This window comes from Sander lucioperca, chromosome 5 (genome assembly GCF_008315115.2).
Source record: "Sander lucioperca isolate FBNREF2018 chromosome 5, SLUC_FBN_1.2, whole genome shotgun sequence".
In the NCBI taxonomy this organism is placed as follows: domain Eukaryota; kingdom Metazoa; phylum Chordata; class Actinopteri; order Perciformes; family Percidae; genus Sander; species Sander lucioperca.
The window spans coordinates 7,486,225-7,505,281 of NC_050177.1; the positions used below are offsets into that span (position 1 = coordinate 7,486,225).

The 19,057-nt window shown below is 40.0% G+C and overlaps 1 protein-coding gene across 2 annotated transcripts; it reads right to left on the bottom strand.

Annotated features, from left to right (window-relative positions):
* Positions 1 to 813: 813 nt before the first annotated feature.
* Positions 814 to 16,521, bottom strand: mpzl3 (myelin protein zero-like 3). 2 transcript variants are annotated; one of them, XR_004897340.1, is made up of 7 exons: positions 16,260 to 16,521; positions 10,774 to 10,940; positions 4,315 to 4,528; positions 3,135 to 3,291; positions 2,350 to 2,419; positions 1,937 to 2,088; positions 814 to 1,882 (listed from the first exon to the last, which is right to left on the bottom strand). XR_004897340.1 is itself a non-coding variant. In XM_031294962.2 (6 exons), the coding sequence occupies exons 1-6, from the start codon at positions 16,384 to 16,386 to the stop codon at positions 2,008 to 2,010; spliced, it is 816 nt and encodes a 271-aa protein (XP_031150822.1). In that variant the 5' UTR covers positions 16,387 to 16,521; the 3' UTR covers positions 814 to 2,007. The 2 variants fall into 2 exon arrangements, 1 of the variants encoding a protein (XP_031150822.1); XM_031294962.2 differs by having other exon boundaries at positions 814 to 2,088.
* Between the last annotated feature and the right edge of the window lie 2,536 nt (positions 16,522 to 19,057).

Consider the following 19,057-nt stretch of genomic DNA (forward strand, 5'->3'; position numbering starts at 1 on the left):
TTTTGTTCTCAAATTGTTCCATTTGAAGGGTTTTTAGAAGCCTGAAGAGATACAAGTCGCGAGTATTACACAAAATCAGGCCTAGTTCACATGTACACGGGTATTTTTACAATTGTTTCCCCTCCTTAGTTCTCAAACAAATCCCATCCACAAAAGCATCATTTTAAAAAGATCTTCGTCCAAATGAAAACGTAAAAACACATTGAAGAGCTGTCAAGACCATGCCAAACAAACAGGCGATGATATAGCCCTGGCCTGAAAGCCATGACTTTTCCAAAAGATCTGTTTTCAGTGACTAGGCCTCAGATAGATGGATCCTGTGACCCCCTCATGGAGTCCTGACCCACAGTTTGGGAACCACTGGGTTAAGGAATACATTGATCCATACTGGTAACTTGTTGCCTGAGGAAACACACTTTTTTCAGTCCATCAGACTCGAAGACTGGATAGATAAGTAAAAGTTAAGGTCATTCAATCTGAATATGATGCTACTTACCTAGCTATTATGCACCTGTTGACATCACTAATCAGTACACTTCCTATGGCGGGGATGGAGCTGGTTTGAGGTTTAGCCATCGTTGGTGGGTCTGACTTATTTTGGATGCTGCTGTTTAAAAGAGTATTGTATCACTGTTAAGACTTGTTATAACATTTTGTTTTTTGCTGGCCGACATGAATAAGCTGTTGCCATGGTAGTTCAGATGAAACAGGAATGATAATTGTTTCACTATAGCAGTGTATGAATTATTAAAACCTAGAGGGCATGAATGAGCTAAATGAGAAATAGAGAAAGAAATGAGACAGACTGAGGACTTATTTTCTGTGTTTCATTGGTGGGTTTTTATTAGGTCTTTTTATGACTCAAGTCCCACAACTGCAGCATGTAGATGAAACAGATGCTGCTGCAATTTGTGAGTGAATATATGAGTCTCCAGCCTGTCTTTAGAGTTTTTAGAGGAATGTTCAAGAACATTCATGAATAGTACAAAAGAACCAAACAAAGAGAGAGCAAAGGAGAAAATGGTGGCTGTATGCTATCAGCTTTACCAACAAATTGTCTATGTTCGGTGATGCATCAATACATTGAACAAAGTATTTGTATTAACTTGCTGGAAGCACCTTTTAAAAATGTCATGTCCATTCCCTCACAAAGCCAAAACAATCTGCTCTTAAACTATTTATTTAGCAAAAAAAAAAAAAAAAAATCAACAACAAAGCAAAACTGTGCATCCTAAACAAAGACTAAATCCTGTCACTGTACATTACATAAGATAACCACATCCAAACTCAGAAGTCCCCAAGTAGTAAGGTCACTACTCAGTATAGTACACACACACACACAGAAAATTTAGGACATGTAGTATATAAATAGTACTAGGTGGTCACAGTTGACATTCAAAATCAAACTATATATTTTCTGTCCAAAATATTAAAGGGTATAACAGAAAGGTTCCACTACAACTCATCAAAGACAGATTTTATACAGCCGCTCTGACACAGGCAATAAATTAGACTATCTCCTTCACACTAAGAAAGAGACACATAAATCCTTAAGATATAAAAATAGATACAGTGCTCGTCTATGCGTTTTTGTTTGCATGTACAGAGTCAGTTGGTACCTGACTGGCAGAATGACACTAGCTGATTACTTACAAACATATAATATCTCATCAAGACTACAAGCTCTGAAATTTAGAAGTTAAGCCCTCTTGTTTGGCTTTGGAAATTTAGAAGCTTGTAGGCAACAGGTAAATGAAATTATTGACATCCTTTATTGTGTACATATAATGCTGGAGATGCATAATTCAGATTATCTCAAGACAAAGATAAAAGTATTATTCCAAAGGAGTCACCTCAAAAAGTAAACATCACCAAAGTGACTGAATAAGTGGTTGACTGTGGCAAAGAAGACATGGATCCAGCATTCATTTCCATTCAATACCTCCCACATGTAAGGCACTTGTAGGTCTAGATGTTGCAATTACATCTCCATACCAGCAGGGTTCTCTAGCACTGAGACTCAGCATAGCCTTCATCCACAGGAGGCTTCTTTTTTAGGTTGTAATACCCATCTTCATCCTCCGAGTCCTGGGCAGACCAGAAAACAAGACAGATAAAATACCATACAGACAGATATACACACACACACACACACACACACACACATATACAGACCCAGACACAGAACAATTACATTGGAAAATTCAATATTTCATAAACCCTCAAGTCCTGTTGTCAGACATAGAGGGCATGTAAAATTAAACATGAAATGGATCTGCCAGACATGTCTCATTAAGTTATTTATGGGTTGGAAGACAGTGTCGTATAATGAAACGTTCTGTACTGTACCATCAGATATAGGACACAGCATGAGGCCCTCTTTTCTTTGGCCTCCGGTGGGTGGATGCCATACTCCTCTCTAATGAATGCAGAATGGACAGCAAAGACGGTTAGTAATGACAATAATCACACTCACAATTGCCATGAATAAGCCTGCCTGTTACATTTTGACAATGTAATGTATGCTCTAAAGATTTATGCTAAGCTATGCTAGCCAGCCAAAACTCTTAAACATGTGTTCCGTTTCCTGAAGAAGATACTTCAGTGCATTGTACAGTAAATAGGGTCATCTTTTTTATGATTTTGGAAATTCCAAGTGAGGAGAACAATGGAAAGAAAATGAAGAAAAAAAAAAGATTCTGATAGTGCTGGAGATTAGATCAGATCACAGTACCTCAATAAATACCTACACTAAATGGTCAAAAAGAATGGTCAAAACAAATACTTTTTTTGAATAATCAAAAACAAAAATAATGGGACTATGAGTTGCTGCTCATTGTTGACATAATCTTGTCCATGTTATTTATGCAATCTGTTAAACATGTATTACAAATTAGCACTGGCTTGTTTACCATTTATATTCCTGTAATACATCGCTCATCCTTACTGATGCACAGCACCTTTTGACAACAAGCAGACCAACTGAAATCAAACCTTTAGTTTGATCTTAAATTCTTGTTTAACCTTCATCAAATTAGCAATCCAGAAGCCCATTTATAACCATCCAAGCCTGCAATGACTATCATTACCCCCAGGAGACCCACAGCAGTGATTGGTTGAATAAATCTACTCACCCCTCTGTGACCTCTATGGGCGATCTGTAGGCCTTTGATTGGTTGCGCTGTTTCTTGGGACAGAGCATCCGTCCAATCAGAATGAGGGTGATGGTAGCGGAGGGGAGGAGGACGAAAGCGAGGAGGACCGCAACATCAGAGAAACGAATGCTGGGCACTGTGGAGGAGGATGTGAGGTCATAAGAAACACATTAACAAGCTGTTTATGACCACACAGACCCATGACATCATGCCGGCCACATTTCACTTACAAAAGCATTAATTTCACAGACATATACTGTACATGTACACTATATACAGCACATACAGTATATACACAGTTCTCCACAATAGCAGAAAATCACTTCTTACCAATTGAGTAGTGAAAATATGGCAATCACTTAAAAGAAGAAAACTATTGTGAATTATGAAAAAACAAATATTTTATAGTTCAACATTTGGGGAAATATGCCAGCAACCGGTTAGCTTAGCTTAACATAAAGACTGAAACCAGAGGGAAACAGCTAGCTTGGCTCTGTCTAACGCTGATTATTTAACACACTATATCTTGTTTGTTAATCTGTGAAAAAACAACTATTGCTTTTAAAAAAAAAAACACTTCGATCTTAGATTAGTTAAATTATTCTTAGTAGAATGACAACTATAAATGTAGGTAAAAAAACATTTAGATGTCTGTAAAATTCAGTAACTTAGATCTGATGAGTAACCCTCCACTACATCCCTGCCTCTAACCATCGACTAGTTTGTATGAGCCAATATGGCTAACATCATGACAGGCTAACTCAAACATTACATACGTTTGGATTAGGCTGCTATCTAAAAACTATGTGGCTGGCAGCGGAATTTTAAACTACCTCCTCTCAGCCCTGTGTCTGCATATACACAGTATACAATTTATTGTGAGAAAAGCCAAATCTAGACGCTTGAGGTGAAATATGGACAAGCACTGATGATTTAAAATCATGCATTTCTGAGAAGATAATGATTTTTCATCAAAAAAGTACATCTAGATGGGGACATACGAGTCCATATTTCAATACCGTTAAGTAACGTGTTTAAGTGTGCACACAATTAGTTAGAAGTCCAAATGCACAAGGCTAAATATGCAAGAAAAGAATTTTGACGTGAGGAAATGGGTCTGGCGTGGTTACTATTGCACCGTGTTTGTTCACCATCTTACCTTTTGGTGTGACAGTAAGCACAGTGTGAGCAGTCGGGGACCCGTGGACATCAGGGGGGTTTCTGACGGAGCATGTGTAGGTCCCATTGTCTTTCAACGTGGCATTGATCAGAGAGATGGAGGCATCCCCGCGTGACGGGGTTCCCTGCCACAGGATTCGACCACTAAACTGACCGTCAAGTGGAGGAAACGCCCGTGAGGAGAAGTGGAAAAACTGGAGAGTAAAAAGAAAATGATATTTCATTTGCATGAAACAGATGGGTGTGGTCAAATAGAGTGTGCCATGGGCAAGGATGTAAAATGATATCTACAGTAAGTCTTTCAGTGCTTGGAGGAAGGAGAAATGAACTCTAAGTGCATGGCCTTAGTGACTAACACAACTTGATATAGAAGATTTAGGAAGACAATATAAATGTTGACGAACAGTGATGTATTATGCATGAACAACAGTCTCACCTGGAAAGCAACAACTAAATAAAATGGAAATCAATAATGATTGGTTCTCTTCTTCAGAGAGCATATAATATGAATCAACACTCCTGAATCTAACGTATCAGTTTTTTTGCCTTAGGGAACGTTTCTGGAGCAACAGGTGGTAGGACAGATGGTGGTGGGACTTTTTTTTTGGCAATATTGTTGATAGCAGAGTGAAGAAGCCAGTCTCTTCAGTCTAAGAAATATGAATATAAATCTGATCGAGCACAGGGCCAAGAGAATAAAAGTGGAAAATCTGAACTACAGGTGTCTCCAAAACTAAATTTTCCTTTCAGTTAAACATTTACCACATAAGTATGTTTTCAACAGCAAACTCCATCTCGTCATTACTCCCACGTCAAGCTGACCCAGACCTCTCCACAACATGACATCCGAGTATGAGTGTGTTGTGCGTGTGTGTGGGTGGAGAAGGGGAAATGAAAATGTGAAAATACAATATGTTTTTCACAAAGGAAACTAAGGGTTTGTGTTTTAATACGTTTTATGACAACCTGGTTAGTCACTAGTAACCAGAGACTTGGACGGAACAAATCTGAAGGTAAAAACATCAAAACACAAACAGAAAATTGACAGTAGATTTGGTGGAGTTACAAGGAGACAGAGAGGTTAATTCTGAATAAACTTGCTTTCATCTTTCCTCTATTAGTCTTAGCCACTGTTTGTGTGCTGCATTAAGTCTTATGTTGTCATTTGACCACATCATTTTCTATACATCTTATTTTAATGAAAGCTGAAAGAAAACTGTGACAAAGTAAAAAAAAAAGACAAGCAAAAACAATTGAAAGTGGAACTGACTCAAGATTCAGGTAGAGCTGAATACTATATTTAATCCATCTATATATACACTGGCATGAATGAATGTAAAAATCTGGACTGCTGAACTTGCAATTCACCCAACACAGTGAGAATGAGAAAAATACATTTGAACTGATTTGTCAATAGAAATTGTTGATTGAAGTGTTTTAAACGTCACCAACTTGAATGATAAAAAGGACACAACTTGTTACAGGACCAGAAAAGAAACTCTTACATTAAGATAAATAAATAATGTAAGTGTGAGTGTGGGTGGCATGTTTTGTACTGAGATGGTTGAGTCGGATAAGGAACATGAAGACAGAGGCTTTTAGATTACTAGTGCAGGGCCCGTTTGGAGGGTGTGCCTGTTTGGAACGAGCTGACTGCTTGGTTGTTGTTTTTTTCCCAAAACTTTATTGTGTAAATTCTCACAAACAACATGTGACACAATAGAACACATAATTCGTGAGAACAGCTCATCCAATGGTAAATGGATTGCATTTATATAGCGCCTTTCTACCTTACCGCACAAAGCACTTCACAATTTGCCTCTCATTCACCCATTCAAATACACCAATGGTGACGGAGCTGCCATGCAAGGCGCTGGCCCCCACATAACACGCCCGTAGGCTTGCTGCTGCTCCTCAGTCAGAAGTGACAGAGAGGTGACTGTGGCGGCCGCAAGAGGGAATGACATCACGTCGCCGGACAATACTCTAATCAATGAGCCGTCAAAGGATGTAGCAACGCCCCGCCCCCGGTGCTGTACAGAGCCTCGCAACAGCGTGCTGCATGTGACGTCTTTTGCATATACGGTACGTTTCAAACACACACACACACACACACACACACACACACACACACACACACACACACACACACACACACACACACACACACACACACACACACACACACACACACACACACACACACACACACACACACACACACACACGACTTCTGAACTGCTCCATCAACCAATGTCTGTATTTTTTATTACCACCCCAAGCACACCTGCTATTTTGGTTCATGTACAAAGTAGGTGAGGCAGTGCAAAGTGCTAAAGGGACATTTGGAGTGGAATATAAATGACAGGGTGTTGTAATTAACAAATACAATAACAGCCAGTCACATCACCGGTCTCATTGCTCTGCACAGCTGTGCCAATCACAGTGACGCATGACGACAACAGCTTAACAAATGAAAAATGTGCTTCTCTACAATGTGAACACACAGCACAACAAATCTGCAGCCAGAGGCAGATGGTGTGGGTTTTTTAGCAGTTAATTGTTAATTCAATGATGATAGAAGCAAATAAAAAAAATGTCTGGTAAAGCAGTTCATACGATCACATCAACACAATGCGGGCAAAGCACATTTCAAAGTCAGTAAATTACCAAATGGTCAGAGTGCTGCCTGCGCTGGTTGTTAAGCTGCCATCAAAATAGGAACCAAAGTGTTCTAAAAAGGTACAAAGCCGCTCGATTTAATAGAGAACATCAAATCCTAGTAGAATAATGCCCTTATCGCTCCACCACCTTACTATCATTAACTGGAGGGTCCTGGATTTTTGTCCAAAATTTACAACCATGGGCAGCACTGGGAGAGCCAATGCCATTCAGGATGTGACTATCTTCACATTTTTCCAATCACAATTAACAGGTTTTGCAAATGTTTCAGAAATCGGGGACAATCTATTTCAGGTTGTGTCACATCAGGGTGTTTCTTTATCTGAAGATAGTAACTATATAGAGTGTTTTATGACAAATGTGAGTGTCTGAGCCTCTTTGAGATATTATCCTAACTTATGGGCGTTTTCACACCTATATTTCATTTGCTCTGGTCCGAATCAGTTCATAAGTTTGTAAACTTGAGTGTTTTCCAGTTGGTTTGGTTTCTTTTCACACAGAGAAAGATCCAAGTGAACCGAAATGCATCACCACAAACCACGCAAGAATGTTGACTTTGCTTATTAGTCAGACGTGTCTGGGGTGGGAGCAAGAAAGTAAATACAGGAAAATTACCTGTAGTCTGGTTTGACAACGGAGATGCGAGTGACGGCTAGCTTTACTGCAGTATACATCTGTGAAAGAAACATTGCTATGCCATTCTCTGGCTAGCTGCTGCTACTACTACACAAGCTGCTACAGTTTGCATGCTCTGCCGCATCCCAGATTGCAGGCAGACCTGACAGGAGCCATTTAGCTCAAACTTGCAGAGTACATCTGGTAGTTGGGTTGGGTCACATTCTCACCACAAACAAAGCGTACCAGAGTTTGTTTGTAACTGGAACAAGTCTTGGTCCGGTTGTTTTGGAGGTAAACGCTCCAGGATTCAATTCAACCAAACTAAAAAAGGCAGGTGTGAAAACGCCCTAAAACACTATTATAGTGACTCTTTGCACAGCTTTAAAATAAATTTGTAATATAAACCATGTTTTTCAGTATTTCATCATTAAAGACTAAATGGCACTCAGAAGACTGAATATCTCTGGCAATGCCAGGCCCAGTGTTTTATACAATTAATTAAATCAATTCTTCAAGTCTCACGCAACTAAATTCAGGCAAGAAATCAGTTAAAATGTAGGTAAGTATTTATAAAGATACACAATAAAATCCACAGCTTCACAAGTATCCATTAATTTCTACAATTTACCACAATCAAATCTCTAATAATTGCTGAAACACTATTTCTTTCTGGCATATAATACTAGATAACATTAACAACTAAAAGTATCAGTGTATGTATGTATGCATGTATAAAATAAGCAGACTTCCATCTTATTTAGAATGTTGTGCTTGCAAAAAAATGTTTTATACCAGTTCACCACGTAACGGTGCAGCCCAAGTCAAGATCATGCAAAAATGTATGCCTTGTGTGAACAGGGGCGTCGGACTGGGAGGGGGGAGGGGACTGAGATGCTAGGGCCCAAAAAGATGCTAGAATGAATAGCTGTGGATGCGGGGAGGGGCCCATAGAAAATGCCTTTCTACAGGGCCCAGAATTTTGTGCTACGCCCCTGTGTGTGAAGAGAGCATATTTACTGCCTAAAAGTGTACACACTAGGAATAATGTCAACATGGATAACTGTGTATGGCCTTTCAATAAACTGAGGCAAAAAAAGCAAAAGCAAACACAGAATCACCTGAACAATTACTGACACTGATACAGTTTTATGGTTTTACGACATGGTTTAGTGCATTTATCAGCTGCATTTTTCTAAGAGACTGATTGTAGGCCTGACTGATGATTTGAGGACTTCGTAGAGCTCAGCCTACATAAGAGCAGCTTGAAGTCACTGACTACATAAGAGTCTGCTCAGTCCGGAAACAAACATTAAACCCGATGATCCTTTTAAACTTGTGAGAAATGCGGCAATGCGGCCAAGGACATTTGGATTCTGGGGCCAAATATTCTCACGGTCAAATCTTGAGACAAGGACACATCTGTATGACAATTTAGACAGAATCTTCCACTGACTTGGCAAATTAAAAACAGTGCCTAAATAAAGATCATCTCAATAGATTTATTTTTAGCATTACTCAGCAGAATTCAATTGCCAACTCCTCCAATTACATCAGCTTTCACTGATATTTGACTGAACATTCAGCCTCTCTTCTCCAATCTACAAAATTAATTCTCATCAGGACTGAGGTAATTATGCAATTCACTGAAGCACTGCAGCAATTCAGATTGACACTAAAGCTTTGGCTGCAAAATTATATTTTCTGATGGAGCTTTTCACATGCTTAGTCATGGTCTTTCCCAGTGTGATATACGACTGGGGACACACAGGCCAACAAAGCAGCCAAAACTGCTAATGAAATTGGATGGAAAGTCAATGAAGGCTTAGAAATAGAAATTAAAAACTTCCAGACTTGATTCCATCTATGGGCCGAATCAGGAAACTGCCAAACATTATTTATCTGTGATAAAGACAACAAATGAGTCAAAGGAAAACAGGCACTGGTGTGGTGTTTTTTTTTTTAGGTAGCAGCTGGCACACCTTTTTTTTCTAATACCTGTGCAGTTTCGTGAGGTAATACTATGCTATCTGCTGACTGACGCACACATGCATACACACATAACACAATATGTACCAAGTTCTTCTTCTTCTCCTCCCCCTACACACTTTTAGACCAGACAACTGGATCTTAATGACTAAACCATCAGCAGAGGCACAAAACATTAGCCTCCACTTAACTCTGAGAGCTCCTATAGGAAATGATGGCATATAGGGTTGCAGCTACCACACTATGGATTCCAATGGTCCAAATCCAATTACATAGAACCACACTTGATGGCTATCTTCAAGTACAATGGTGGATTTTTAGTGGATTGGTCGCTGAAACTGAACCCGAATTGTGCGGGGTTAGAAGGCTGAGTGCAGTTATGGGTTGAGATGGATACATCTAAATGCATTTCGAACAATACCACGAGACCACCACATCGGAAGGGGTATTATGGTAGCTGACCAGCCGGGGTTTTCTTGGTGAGGCTTCTTGAAGACATAAAAGCTGGGCTGGAATGTGAATGGGTAAAACCTGGACATTAGCTCAACAGTGATACTAATGAATAAAAAAATCTTATTTGTACACACAGTAATTAGCTTGAAACCAAGACTGACCTGATTTTGCTTTAGGGTGAAGGTGTTCATGTAGGTTCAGATATCAAGAGAAGTCATGCTGGTCAAGAATGCAAATAAAGCAGCCAGATATTCAAACAAGCCATGTTTGTACAGATTGAGCAATGGAAGTCACATACCTGTACCATGAACATGGTGTGTGTGACGTCTTAAAAAGTAAATGGAAATAACTTAGTAATGCCTGAAGTTCCACACACATTATATCATTTATATTTTTGTTGAACAATCTGCAGGTTATTGTCTCGATTATCTTTATATATTTAGTCTATAAAATGTCAGATATTATTTGTTTGCAGGTACAACTTTTACCTATTAATACTAGGTTTATTTGAGCTTAAGCTTTGATTTTTCTGGTCATTTCTGTTTCAAAAATCGATCGTCATAATGTCACAATCCTCAATCGACTAAAAAATTATTCGACTAATCGTTTTATCAAGCCTATTTTTGATACAGTAGTGTAATCCAGTGCAGCAACAGAAAAAAATTTTTTTCAGTTATTCAGATAAAATATATATACTCACTGTCAGTGGCAGCCCTCCACTTTGGGGCCTATAAGACCAGTCGACAGTCATCTTACTGGTCGGCCTACTGGTGGAAGTATAGGTGCAGGACAATGTGACAGTATCCCCTTTAGATGCATGGAGCTCGGCTGGGGTACTCACTGTAATGGAGGAGACTAGGCAAGGTGCTTGAGGTGAAATAGTAGAAAGGAGCAGAAAAAAGATGATGTTAGAGGGACAGGGATGAAAAATAAAAAGGAAAAATGTGAGCAGAATTACATGTTTAGGTGTTCAAAATGAATGAACAAAAGGGAGTGGAGGGGGACATTTTACTTACTGTAAGCACACTAGTGAATAAACAACCTGATAGCATCTACAGATATGCCCACATTGTGGTGGCATGAAAGTGTTAGCACAGCAAATTTCTCCTGATAGACACTGAATTGAGAGACATTCTCACACAAAGTTTCTCAACAGACTCTGTTGTTGTTTCTGACAGACAGGCTACACATCTATCGGTCATATTCATGTATCTCTAAATGTGTTTTCATTGTTATCACTTCATTGAGAATGCCAAGGGAGGCCAGCCAGAGCAATGTCTGCAATGAATGATATTGAAGAGCTGAATTATTCTGCTTTGAAAGAGAACCTTCAATTATTTTGTAACCTTGAGTCATTAGTGCTGTTTTAATTGCTAAATGTTGGGTTCAGTTCATCTCCTTAACAACTCTAGAGGTGTAAGAGCCAAGCATGCCAGGAAGGCATCACAACCAAACAAAGATGAATTCACCCCCCTTTCATCCACAACACAGCACAGACAATCCGTACAAATTTTGGGCCAATCCATCTAGTCGACATCAAGCTATTTCAGTAAATAAAGGAGAGCTGTGACCTGCTGGTGGCGCTAGAGTAAGTTCATCTTACACTAAGGAGTATACACGATATCCTGCCATCAGCCAGATTTACCTACAAGACCCTGGGGTGAGCGAGTAGACAACATAGCTGTCTTGATGTGACCCAGGCAGAAAGAACTAGGTACATGTGTATTAGGAGTGTAACGGTACATGTATTCGTATTGAACCGAAACGGTACGGGCGTCACGGTTGGGTGCATGAATTTACACGGAGAATACACGGTATAAAAATAAATTAAACTTGTGTGCAAATTAATTAATGTAATGTGGAACTAATGTAATGCGGAACTACGGTTAGATATGCGGGTTCTTTAGGGACACCTAATCTGTAGCCCCGCCTTAGCTCTGAAGCTGATTGGCGCGCTGCCTATGTAGCCGATCTCTGCCTATGTTATTACATTACATGTCATTTAGCTGACGCTTTTATCCAAAGCGACTTAAAATTAAGTGCTTTCAACTGTGAAGGTTCAAACTCCAGACAACAAGTAGTAAGTGCAAGTACATTAGCTTTAAATAAGCAAAGCTACAAAGAGACATATGAAAGTGCAGGTTCAAGAATGTTTTTTTTTTTTTGTTTTTTTTATCCAAGGTGTAGTCGGAAGAGATGTGTTTTTAGCTTTCGGCGGAAGATGTGTAGGCTTTCGGCCATCCTGATGGGGAGCTCGTTCCACCATTTGGGAGCCAGAACAGTGAACAGTCGGGATTTCGTTGAGTGATTAGTTCTCCCTCGCTGTGAGGGAGCAGCCAGCAGTTTGGCTGATGCAGAACGAAGTGGGCGGGTTGGGGTATATGGTTTGACCACGTCCTGGATGTAAGCGGGTGCTGATCCGTTCGTGGCCCTGTATGTAAGTACTAGTGTCTTGAAGCGGATGCGGGCCGCAATTGGTAACCAGTGAAGAGAGCGGAGGAGCGGTGTAGTGTGAGAGAACTTGGGGAGGTTGAAGACAAGCCGAGCTGCTGCGTTCTGAATGAGCTGCAGGGGTCGGATGGCACATGCAGGCAGGCCAATCAGGAGGGAGTTGCAGTAGTCTAGACGTGAGATGACTAGAGCCTGAACCAGAACCTGCAGTTACAGCAGTACAGGCAAGAGAGTGGTGGATAAGACTGCTGTTGTAGATTAGTGGTACTTTTCCAGCGTCGCAGCTCCGAACCGTAACGTTAGTTGGGACAAACGCCTTGTTTCTTTAGGCTAACTATATTAGCTTTAGCCAGGCAGGGAGTAGCTTTCTGCGGTGAAAAATGGCCGGGAGACTTCGTGAGAAAGTTGCATTAATCAGGTAATTTAGTTAGTCTTTGCAGAGAATAGAGATGCTGTATTTTCTGTTTTATAGCTGATTGTCTTATTTTGTTTAGTTACAGATGGAGTCTGGAGAAGATTTGGGGTACTTATTGTTTACACCGTACTTTACACACTTCAGGCTGTTGCAGCTAGCTCAGGGGAGAGACTGAATGACACTAGGTGGTACAGCCTGAGACATCAGTGTTTCCCACACATAGACTAATGTGTGGCGGTGCGCCTCACTATCAACACCGGCCGCCACACATTGCGTTTCGCTACTTAAAACACGTTCTTCTGCATTTCCTTTCCCTGCTCTCCTCCGTCTCTCTGTCACTTGTGTCTCGCTCACATACAGACACACAGCTCCTCCCACCGTGCGGCGTTTGGTGTTTTTAGCCCTCAATGTCGCCTTCCAGGCAGCGCGGCGATGGTTACGTCAAAGAAGTTATGTTAGCTGCCTGTAAGGTGACACTGGAGGCTTAAAACACCATCGAGACCACCGTGCACACAGCGTCTGTCTCCATAAAGGAGAGAAGACGGCTGGCAAAATTCACAAGTTCACTAAAGGTTGGTATCTATCTCGTGAACACCTTTACACAATCACACATTCACAATCACTGACCCGACTCTTAGCAAACAAGCGACTGTGCCTGCTTTAGAAAGTTAACTAGTCGCAAGTTTGCGGTAAAATGCAGTTGGGTTGTCGAGGTCAAAACACTATATGTAGCAGCTGTGAATCAAATAAACGTATAATAAATAATGTTATGTCATTTTTTACTCTGACACCCCCCCCACCACAAATTGCTTTCGAATCTGTGGGAAACACTCGACATGCACAATAAAAAAAAAAAGATTTTGCCTTCTGCTTTTTTGTTTTGCTTTTCTCTCCATTGTACCGAACTCGTACCAAACCGTGATGTCTGAAGCGAGGTATGAACCGAACCATGACTTCTGTGTACCGTTCCACCCCTAATGTGTATATATTGGCAGACAATGTGCTCTGGGGACAAATGTAGCCCAACATACTAAGTGTAATGAAAAAAAGAAACCATAATGATAGTAATCTGCATGTTTTCTGTGTTCTGAATAAGATACAGTATCTATTATTGTACACAGATCTAATTTGTATAGGTTGACCAGACGTCCCGATTCTGAGTTGCGTGTCCCGACAAAAGCCTGTTGGGACGCTAAAATGTCCTGGTTTACACCAACCACTATGCAATTGTCCCGGTTGTCAGCGATTACATAGCCGACGTGGTCTTATTATAGCCCGATCATTAACTAAACCCATGTAGAAAGAAGCGTTCAGCGTTATAATGTATATTTGTAAACGTTGTTGCAATGCCTCTTCTTATCTGTCTCGTTTTAACCAGTCACTCCAGGTCCGCTGGAAAGTCAGCGGACGAGCGCTGGGTGGAAATGTTCGCGCATTTCAAAAGCAGGGAGATTCCGTTCAAAAATGTAGGTCTCCTTTGTCAGTTCGCCATGTGTCTACCGGGCACAAATGCTCCCGTTGAGCGGATCTTTTCACTCATGAACACCACATGGACTGACGAGAGGAACCGCATGACCATTCCCACCTTAAAGACGCTGCTCGTCACACGGGCCAATTTTGCTAACACCTGTGCGCAATTTCACAGTATGCTTTCAGCCAACAAATTGATTCTTCAGCAAATTCACTCCTCTAACAAATATACGGAATGAATGTTTCCAATAGGGAAGCTATCTGCTCTATCAAATGAGATTACATTTGTGTGTGTGTGTGTGTGTGTGTGTGTGTGTGTGTGTGTTGTTGGTTAGAATAATACTGGTAACACTTTACAGTAAGGATACATGAATTAGCATGAATTCATGCATGAATTAATTGATGTAGGCTATGTATTATTATGCATTATGTAATCAATGATTTACGTTTTACTGCATTCCTTAATATCCCATGAATCATCAGGAATTGACGTGTTCATAGTCTGTCATTCGTGACCTCATACATGAACAACACAACTAAAGCATTAGGTACGTGGGCACATCATTATGAATTATTTCTTAAGCATGATCATGATTAGTTTTCTGCAAAAAAATGTGGTCATCACTGCGCAAATTCTGATTTGAACCCACCTTACCTAATGCTTTAGTTGATGTGTTGTTCATGCATGTACATGGGGTCATGAATGAGAGGCTATGAAATCATGTCAATTCCTGATGATTCATAAGATATAAAGGAATGAAGTAATGCACAAATCATGAATTCATAATTCATGTACCCTTACCGTAAAGTGTTACCATAACTTTAGTTCAAGCCTGTGGCAGCAGTTCCACATATTCATTCGTTTAGTGCCATGCAATGATATATATCTTTTCACAAGTTCAGTGGGTGCATTTTTCCAAAAGAATGCTTTAATTCTGAAAAATAAAGTTGGTCCCACACGAAACTCACTCAATGTCTTTTAATATTATTTCTTAGATATGTAGGCTACATACCAAGAAAATACATGAATATTAACTGAGATACCCCATTATGTTGTGAGCAATGGGCCTACGTGGGATGTTGGCAAAATTGTGTCTAATCGGTCTGTGTCTGACCTGGGCTGGCACATGTTCACGTTAAAAAGCGTGTGCGTGCACGAGCACTACGGTCACGCGCAAAGTGTCCCGGTTTTAGTTCCAGGAAATCTGGTCACCCTAAATTTGTATTACTTCATAAACAAGTCAGATGATTTCAGAGTGAGGCAAACAACTGCCCGCAGTTCAGAGCCATGTTTGTAATGGAATTGGCAAAAAGACAATGCTCTTAACTCACTTCATACCAGTTGTCAGAATCCCTCTGAGCATGGCTTTTTACACTAGCCTGTTACTGTATCCCCATGTGGCAGATAACTTAAAATGTAAGATTTAAATGGGCTATTTGGACTACACAATTAATAGACGAACATATATTACTTTGAATGTGTCTGAGGTAACGTTGAAGTTCACTACGACTTTATGATAATGTTAACTATATTCTCATGGGAAGTCTATGTATGTGTCCATTAAACGACTGCCTCAAGCAGGAGTGATGCGTTAACCACTTTAAAATAGAACGTGGGCAGTCTTTTCATGGCGTTTGATAGTGTTTACAGAGCAACATTTTTCATGTAGGCCTGGAAATGAAACGTGTAGGCTACTATTAAATATTTCGACATTGTTATCGGAAAATAGTTAGCCTGTTACTCCTAGAACAAATATTAAGCCAGACGTAGACAGAGTTTGTCTCTGTTGTAAGCTAACTTGTGTTGAAACACAGCGACATGAAAACGGAGTTCTGTCTAGTTTACTCACCGAAAAAGCCGATCAAATACAGCAGCAAGACGACATTCAGAGCGGTATTCCCTTGACGCGGTCGACGCATTTTAAGTTGTGAAAACGGGTTCACTCGCATGACGATTAAAAAAGGTCCAAATTGCATCAAAGCTTTGGAAAAATTCCGTCCATAATCTATTTTGTCATGACTCAGTCTCTCCGTCGCGTCGGCAGACTGCGGGCTGATTATCCTACCTGACAAACAGGTGTATCAGGAAGTGGCTGTTAGAGCATTGGGAACAACATCCAACTTTAAGCTTAAATGTTCGTATGTGACTGAAGTGTGTTAAATCTGCGAGTTTATATCACATTGTCATATTATATCAACTATTTTAATAACCCACTAAAAGATAGTCTATACGATAAAGAGACGCTTAAAGTTATCAGCCATACGTTGTAAAATGTGTGAAAGGGACTGAGTGTAACAATTGCCTATCTTTATTTATTTATTTTTTTACAATAACTTGACAACTAGATCATAGCCAAACCATATGTTACTGGACGAATGCTGGGAGAAATGTATAGTAGCGAGGATAATGTTAGTCAGTTTGGCAGTTTGTCCCTTATCTCCCCAGCTTCTGTATAAAACCATGGATGCTCTAGTCTAGTGGGATTCCCCTGCTATTTCTAGGCATATTTATCCACTATCCCTGTCCCCGATCTCCTGTCTTTACTGTTGTAATAATCTCTATGGAAGAAGGTATTTGTTTTTCTAGCCTTTGCTGATTCAGTTTCACTCTGATGTAATGCTGTATCTCTCCACTACATGTTTATACAGAGTCCTTTTGAAGTTTATTTATGCCTTAATTTGGTCCGGATTGTCAGTTACATCTTTACATCCATCTGGTCTGCCAGGAGCGTTTCCTCCATCCTGACAACAGAGATGCTGTAGTTGTGTTGCATAATCCCATTTTATTTCATGACACATCAGAGGATATCAAATGAGAGCAGCATCCTCTGTTACTCTGGGTCTTGAGCCCTCAAATACACTGTGTATGTATCAGAAGTGTGCCATAATCTGATTCCGTTTTTGACAGAATTACAACCTATATAGATGGACGTTTTATATACATACAGCATGGCGGCATATTAAAAAACGTTTTCTAAACATATTCCTGTGTACTGTGAAAAAATCTCATCATATTGCAAAAAACAATTTGATGTAAAGGAGTTTGAGGAAAATGCTTATTCCTTGAGATGAATATTGCACCCTAATTTGATTAAAATGAAAACGCAGCCATGCTTAGAGCTTTCTAATAAGGGACTGTGAAAAGTAGGGTTGTTATACAATTAATAGAAATTACTCTGTGTGATTTACTGCATAACTAACCTCTAATTTACTGCACACCATGTGTTGCATCCATTCACAAGTAGTGTTGTATCTGTTCAGTATTGTATCTGTTAACAATAAAGTATAACAGTTCTCACTCTGAGGCAGGGATACCAATTCCTTTTGTGAATAGATGCTGAGTTAAAAGACTTGCTTTACCTGGGAGCTTTCAGAATTTATGCATTCCACATTGTTGTATTGTGTGTGAATATATTATATAATCTGCTTGAGTTTGATGGCGGCTCTCAATGCTCTGTTGGAAGATAAAGTTTAATGCCTTTTACTGTACCTGGGTACTTTCACACACACACACACACACACACACACGCGCACACACACACACACACACACACACACACACACACACACACGTATTGTATTGTACATGTATTGTGTGTGTGTGTGTGTGTGTGTGTGTGTGTGTGAATACAGGGTCTCTCTGTCTGGGTACAGTAGTGTGGTCTCAGTTTCAGTTGAAATCTTTTCATTCACGATGAAGGCTTTCCCCATTTACTGGCTTTCTGGCGACTCTGGTCAACAAGAGACCTCTTCTTCTGTTGTCAACACTGAAGGGGGCTAATTACATAAGGTGATTTAAATTGTTGGGGCCAGACGGTGTATGTAACCATTATCTTACAGCCAAAAACGTGAGAGTCCTTTTGTCTTTTCATCAGTTTATATGCCCATAGGCCCTACTCTATACTGTACACTGAGGCAAATAAAGCTGACTCTCCACTTTTGTTGGGGCGGTTGTGGCTCAGGAGATAGAGCGGGTCGTCCTTTAATGTGAAGTGTCCCTGAGCAAGACACTGAACCCCAAGTGTATATCAGTGTAAATCAGTGTATGTAAGTAAGTAAGTAAGTAAGTATGCATAAAGGAATTTAGTACATCTCCACAAACAAGTCAGTCTGGACTCATGCAGAAAATTCTTCATTCAGTTATGTTCAACATTCAATGTGTTTCTTTTTTTATTTGGAAAAGTGCTAAACCCATAAGCAGGAGGAGGTGGAGGTGTTGGGAACAACAGCAAATATATGCCTGGTGTTTCAGCTGATTGCTCCGCTGCATCGAATGTTTATTTCCTTTTTTTCCCCCTATACCTTCCTACGTTTGCCTTTTGGCAACCACCAGAGAACGAGCATGAACTTTGAGGATGCAGATGTGGTTCCTTTTGTCTGGGTGGAGAGAGGAATAGCAGTGCTGATAGCATAGCTACAGTCAAGAAAACATTCCTCCAAATGAAAAAGGTGTTGTGTGTGTTCTGGTCTATTCACGATGCTGTCACTGGAGAAAATAGCATATCTGCTTTTTTCTACATTGCAAAAGTCTGATGATTAGATGTTTAAGATAGAAATCAAATTCATTTCTAGGCTGTGCTGAAACAATCTTTGTCACATTACATTTAAAAAATGTTACTTTACCATATGTGACTATCATATTGTTTCT

What these genes read in the sequence shown, in the direction of transcription:
- mpzl3 (XM_031294962.2), bottom strand. Translation starts at nt 16,386, where the DNA reads ATGCAATTTGGACCTTTTTTAATCGTCATGCGAGTGAACCCGTTTTCA. An exon ending in GCTTACTGTCACACCAAAAG is followed by an intron (nt 3,292 to 4,314) that starts GTAAGATGGTGA and finishes CCTCCTCCACAG; the next exon opens with TGCCCAGCATTCGTTTCTCT. An exon ending in GCTGTGTCCTATATCTGATG is followed by an intron (nt 2,089 to 2,349) that starts GTACAGTACAGA and finishes TGGTCTGCCCAG; the next exon opens with GACTCGGAGGATGAAGATGG.